Raw genomic sequence first — 6,812 nt, forward strand, 5'->3', positions numbered from 1 at the left:
CCACACAGTTTATATAAATTTCTGATTAAAGCCACGTTCACATTTTAACAGAAAAACAAGACTCTTGCACTGCAAGTGCTGTTTGCTTGGCTCAGTACAGGATTCTTGGGGAGATTGAGGCAGCCTTACCATTAGTTTCTAACTATTTGCAAGTTTTCTAACCTTTTGATCTGTTTTGCGAATGAAATGACATTTTCAAAGACTCACAGGCTGCAATAAACACAGTAGTGAGATCTAAGAGTGAGGGCTGATATTTTACCCACCAGCTGTTTTTTTAGTTTGGTTAGTTATGAGTGCACATGAAAGTTATTTTTCTGCAATAATATGAACACAGCTTGAGTTGCATCTTTCAGGTCAGGTCAAAAACATCTGAAATTATTGCCACACATTTATATACAGAATACCACAGAACTCATAGCTGAAGTATAGGATACATATACTATATACACATAAAGTATATACATGGTACATATAGTATATACATACTACATGAGAAAAGGTGCGATGCCTATTTATTAATGTTGGAAACATTTCTATGAATAACTGGAAGAACTCAAAAGTTTAATTTTGACTCAAAACAACACAATTGACAAATCATACAAACTATACAAATGAGTTCACAAAAATACTGTGGGTTTTCATAGCACAGATCTGGAGCATTTATTCAGAGATATGAGAAAACACTCCTGCACTCTGTCTGGGAAACATGGGAATTGCCTACCAGATCACAGTATGTTCATATGAATGCAAAGCAACCCACTTGTGCTACGCAGAGTAAAAACAAGTAACTTTCCTTTACACTGATGTTAGCGAAAGCATTTCAATTCCATGTGTAACAGATGAAACAGTTGTAGTCGGAAAGGATGGACATCTGATTTTAGCTATTTGAAAGAACATCATGGAAGTAGCTATTAGCCTTGTCAAAAACATGCATCTATGCAATGTAAAGATCAGTAGTTGATATTTTTCTTGCTGTTGTCCAAAAAGCAACATACTGACATGCCTATGCAGTTCACATTCCTGGATGATGGAAAAAGTGGTTTATACAATGGAAATAATGATGACTTTGTATAGTAGTATAGTATAGTATGTATAGTATTTTCTGCATTGTTAAAAGCTTTTTCTGTTGTCTCCAAGTGAACATCAGAAAATGGCACAATAATTAATAGTACAAAGAAGCAGTCATACACATATACATTTAATGACAACAACAATAATAAAATAATGACATATGATGGTTCAGAGTGGACATGGCTTTCATTCATCTTCATTGTCTTCTATCTGTCTTCTGTCATAGTCATTTCATCATCATTAACCATCTTTGTTTTTCCCACTGTGTGTCTCTTCCTCAGCTTTGTCCAGGTCCTCAGAGAATGATGGTACATCTTTCTGTTGAAATACATTGATCATATTCTTTTCATACGCCATTAAAATAGGGGGGTGGAGTTGCATGCAACATTACACAAATCATTAACTTAATTTTTTTCACTGTCTTCTAAAAACTCACCACAGATCCTTCTTCTCAGTTCTTATTGAAAGAACAGGTCAACCATTTCGCATACTCCGCTCTGACCTAGAAAATACAATGAAATAGAACCACTTTAGAGTTAGGTTGTACTTTTTTGCAGACATAGTGACACTCTCTTTCTACTAAACACACAAGAAAACACTATCTCAAAGACAGAGAGCTGTTGTTGTTATCAGTAGTAGTGACAACAGTGGTCGTGGCAGTACTATATGAATTCAACATGTATAAGAGAGCAGCTTAAGGAGAGCGGAGTGAGTCTACCTCCTTGTTGAGCAGACAGTGGACGATGTAGAGGAAAGTGCCCTGCTGAGTGTTGAGAACTATGAAGAGGACGTGGAAGACAAGGTTAAACTGGAACAGGCCTAGAATCCAGCTACAACCCACTATGACAGACTGGGCCAGGATCTTGAACATAATCAACCTGCCAACAAAAAGACAGAAGGATTTTTTTTCTGTTTCTATCATTAATGTATATTAATTTATACAATTGTCAATTAAAATCACTTACAATTAGTATCATTTATTAACTATTTATTAAGAGAGAAATAAACCAGAGAGCACACACTCACTTTGTGTCTTTGGACTGCGAGACCTCACTCCTCATGTTGGCCAAAGTGGGTCTCAGAGTCCATAAAGTAGCAGAGAACAAGATGCAGTTAAGCTGATAGAAGAGACATAATTAGAGTGAGTTTGACCCATTTATTCCACTAAGAAAACAATTTGAACATTAACACTTTGGGATAGTGATGCACGGAGCAGCTCTGATGTCATCCGAATCTGCATGTATGCATAAATCATCCACCCACCACCCACCTGAATGAATTATTTTCTCCGATTTAGAGCCCGCACCCGATCACACATTACCATTATTTCTCAGTGGGAAATATGTAAGTGTGATGATATGCTAACATATTACACTGGCTGTAAATAAACATTTATTTAAAGTTGAAGTTCCTCCCTACACTTGGGTGTATAAATATGTAGAGGTCTGTCTGCAATGAGGCGATGAGTAAAGTTTTAGCTCAGTAATCAGCGCAGTCGTCTATGATCCGAGAGAGACTCCAGTTCAAGACTCGGTGTGGGGACCTCCTTCATAAGGTATTTTATTCATGAACACTTATTGTAACAACAAAAAAGTATTTTTGTAAGCCTCTTCCCACTTTTATCTGTATATGACATAATGCACCCAGCATTTGACTCGTCATGGTTAAATATTTCACTAAATTGCTCCCACACTGAACTTTTCTGCCCTTCCTTTTCTTTGTTTTCAATTCCTTTTTTAATTTTGTCTTGGATCTTTTCTTTGCCTCCATTGCTGCTTAAGACAAATAGACCCCACAATTGGCGTAGTAAGAGTCTAGTCTGCTAATTCATGCCTGACAAAAAATGAAGCTTTAAATATGTTCACGTTTTAGTGAATGTAATTAATATTTTCCTCATTAATGATCTATTATTTCATCCACTTGCAACCCATCTGCTATTAAACAGAATGTTAATTTTTATGACTCGGCCCCAACCGATCCGCCAATTAATCATTGTGCCCGCAGATATGACTGTGATCCGCGCATCACTGCTGTGGGATAAAGATTCCACAGTATGAAACACTAATATACTCACAGCCAGCAAAGTAATCACTGGTCCTGTTAAAGCCCATTTGAAGTTAAGTTTTTGTGGTAGCCAGCACCTGAAATTTAATCACACATTACACACCATTATCCAGTCTTATTATTAAGTAATATTCCATTTAAATAGATATACATTGATCATTCTGTGTATCACTGTTTGTCCTACTCACACCCCTGCCTCAGTGGCACCATATCCATCAGAGTACACCAATGCAGAAATACCCACAATCACAAATGGAACACCGTAGCCAATCAGATAAAGAAGCGGCCAGGGGAGGCCTTCGCTCTGGATGACCTGCATCTTGGAGAGCCTTCGGACCAGCAGGTAAATTTGTAGGGCCTCCAGCTTCATCCACACAAAACTTGCAATAACTAAGAAGTGGAGTAACCCTGTCACAACAGTGCAGACAAGCTGTGGAGACACATAAGGAGAAACTAATAAAAGGCTTCTTTCTTTCATTCAAGCCCGAAACACCCCCAGCTGAGAATGGTTAGCTTCCTTTTGGTCACGTTTAATACACATGTCATGGTTCATGAGGTATTTTTTTAAAGCAAAAACGAAAATTTGCATCTTAGTGTTACTGTACCTCATGTTCAACATATCTGTCATTCCACAGCAGCAGCAGATGAGTTAAGAAGAGGCAGAGGCAGAGGTGAAGACGGGCTGTGTTGTTGATCTTGGGGTTCCAGCTAAACAGGAGGAAGGTGAGGATGGCCAAAGCAAAGAAGAAAAGTCCGACAATCACACAAATTCGGTTCAGCCATTCCAAGAAAGGTTCCTCTGATGGAGGCTGAGAAGATACGACACACGGGCAATGATCAACCTAAGTTCAAGTATGGGAACCTGAAGTGGCAAATGCACATTCACATACAAATCTATAATACCTCCCCTATCTGCAGGATGAGGGCAAATGAAGAGAGATGGGAGCAGCTGCACACTGTGACGTTTTCACTAGAGTATGCAACCAAGCAGCCCTCTTCTGACCAGCGCATTGTAGTAATATTTTCTCCTTTTTTTTCACCTCCTTCTCCCGTTCCTGTCTCCTCTCTTTTGTCCTCCCAGTACACACAGGTCACCAAACCAGACTTGGGTAATATCTGATGAAAAGCAAGGCATGTGTTATCTTAAAATGTATTTGTCTCAAAAAGTAGAGATGGATAGATGGATTGAGTAGCACCTTCTTGTGTCGGATGGTGAAGTTGACAGGCTTGGTCAGGTTGGTGTTGTTCATTAAGGGTAAGATTGCGGTGATAACATCTGAGTACATCTCTGTCCTGTTCTCTGTTTCAAAGTATTTATTACTCAGAAGAATCTCCATGCCGTTTATTGTCATGAGGGCAGCAGCTGCAAAACCTGGAAATGTCCACAGGGAGGCGATAAACACTGCTTTACAGTAAAAGGCCATATGAGTGTTTTGCATGTTTTAGGCCATATCACACCATTTTCCACAGTCCTGTGTTTATATGTGAATGTGTATGTCCTAACCTCTAGGCAGATGCTGATTTTCTGATCATTATGCCCCTCAGCACACAATGATAATGTACATTTTGGCAACATAAAAGTAGGTTAAGTCTGTACAGGTTGATTTTCCTACCATAGTGAAATGAAAGAAACCAACTGCAGTGCGAAAGGTGGGAAAGACACAGTGAAAATGTACATGATTTGTAGAATATGAGTAAGCAAAAAAAAAATTGAGCTCTCCCTTACCGTTGTTGTTTTTTGCCAGACTTTCCAGGTTGATTTCCATGATGTTTCCTTTGGCTGAGAGAAGAGAGTTGTTTGCATTGTTGCTCCCAGGCCCAACAGTTTCAAGAGTTAAATCTAGCACACATATGAGAGTTACAATATCATTATTTGGTATTTACCCATGTAAACATACAGTAAATGTGGACTGTAAACTACAGTAAGATGAGCATCTCTTACCCACTGTTGAAGTCTTCACAGTTTTCCTGGTTTGGTTCTGACCTGGCTGAATCATCGCAGAAACTAGACGGTTTGAGATGCTCAGAATCAGACTGCCAAGCTCCCCGTCTCCTTCACTACTGAACGTGATTGAGCTGGCCTGTGGTCCAACACCTGCCATTTGCTTTAAGAGCAAATATATGTGTAATGAGCAGCTGACCTGGCTGATCGTGCAAACACAAAGTAGTATAAAAACTTCCAACAAAAAGTGCACAAGTACCATAGATACTGAGAGGAAGTTTGCCACAGTCTGAAAGAAAAAGGTAGGGGAAAGAATTATGTAAATGCAGTCGTAGTGTCATCCACACTTAAAGTGCATCAAAGTTGATGTAAAACCAGTGCTGTACACTTTAAGAGACTAATGTAAGCGGGAGAGTATAGAGTTCTCCATCTTAATGAAACAAGTTAAAGCTGGCAGATTTTAGCAGTGGCTGGTGCCCTTCTCTAAAATTTCAACTGCATATATTTAAACTGACCAAAGCATCGGATGGATTGCCATGAAATTTTGTACAGATATTCATGGTCCCCAGAGGATGAACCCTAATTTCTTTGGTGATTCCTTGACTTTTCCTTTAGCTTAAGAGAATCCAACTATGCATAATGGCTGAGTCAAATATATGTAGTTGCACTCTAGATCTGTCATAGAAGGAATTACATTTTGTGTTTTGTAAATGTTTCTAAAGCAGAAGCACTTTTCTGTTTTCTATACTGACCTGTTCTGATATAATGATGCCTGCACTGTCTTTAAGTTGTTGGTCCATTTTGTGAAGGAAAGCGATCTCTTTTGTCTCGCCCTACAACAAATTCACAAACTTCAACTTAAATGTTAGTAGCTGAAATTTGAATAGTGTATAATATCCAAACTATGGCATATGTTGACAAATTATAGTAACATTTGGTCAACAAGACATAAAGCAAGATGCCTACTCACATTACAGGTGTAGTGGTTTAGTGCATATGTGTGGAGAATGGCACAGGCAAGATTTGTACTTATCTTTGGCTTGTTTAATTTTTCAGGCTAATTAACTAATTAACTTAAAATAAGAGTGATATATTGTAGATATAATGTTATTAGCATTTGTAAAATTGTCCTGTCCTTGACAATTCCACCCAGCAGGCAATACATACCTCTAGGGGTTCTATCACATCTAGAATATCCTGAAGTCCTGTTGAATTATTGTAGAATAAAATAAAATTAAAACACATGTAAAGGTCATTGACCACATCAAGATATGACAGCATACTCTTCATAATGTATATATTGCATCCTAAGCTTACCTTGACAAAATGAGACCCCTAATGTCCACAAGATTCCAGTTGAAGGGTAAAATCCATCTAGACAAGAACAAGAGAAGGTCCCCGGTACATTTGTGCACACAGTTTGGTTACCACATACACCCGGTTTCTCATTGCACTCATCTATATCTGTAGAGTGAGAAAACATATTAGTTAAACACATAGTAAAATGTATGATAGTAAAGTCAGACTAATGGTGAACAGTTGTACGCATTTTGACATCAAAGTACACTAATACGATTTGTCAATGTAAACTACGTAAAAAGCTGGTGACGCCTGTGAGTTCAATTGTGCACGTGCAGTACTCAAGCATCAGCGTCTAGCCTGCCAAATAACAAAAGAAGAAGAGTTCGACCAATCATAGCACCAGATTCATCCCCCCCCACTCCGTGTGTGTAAA

At 38.5% G+C, this 6,812-nt stretch overlaps 1 protein-coding gene across 1 annotated transcript; it reads right to left on the bottom strand.

The window, feature by feature from the left end:
- Positions 1 to 274: 274 nt before the first annotated feature.
- Positions 275 to 6,136, bottom strand: LOC137201203 (adhesion G protein-coupled receptor E2-like). The gene is made up of 13 exons (XM_067616140.1): positions 5,830 to 6,136; positions 5,337 to 5,366; positions 5,078 to 5,240; positions 4,862 to 4,975; positions 4,332 to 4,507; positions 4,039 to 4,251; positions 3,741 to 3,944; positions 3,324 to 3,565; positions 3,146 to 3,212; positions 2,098 to 2,189; positions 1,790 to 1,949; positions 1,508 to 1,573; positions 275 to 1,389 (listed from the first exon to the last, which is right to left on the bottom strand). Exons 1-12 carry the CDS (start codon positions 5,875 to 5,877, stop codon positions 1,523 to 1,525), a joined length of 1,560 nt encoding a protein of 519 aa, XP_067472241.1. The 5' UTR covers positions 5,878 to 6,136; the 3' UTR covers positions 275 to 1,389; positions 1,508 to 1,522.
- Positions 6,137 to 6,812: the final 676 nt, after the last annotated feature.

This window comes from Thunnus thynnus, chromosome 17 (assembly GCF_963924715.1).
Source record: "Thunnus thynnus chromosome 17, fThuThy2.1, whole genome shotgun sequence".
NCBI lineage: Eukaryota > Metazoa > Chordata > Actinopteri > Scombriformes > Scombridae > Thunnus > Thunnus thynnus.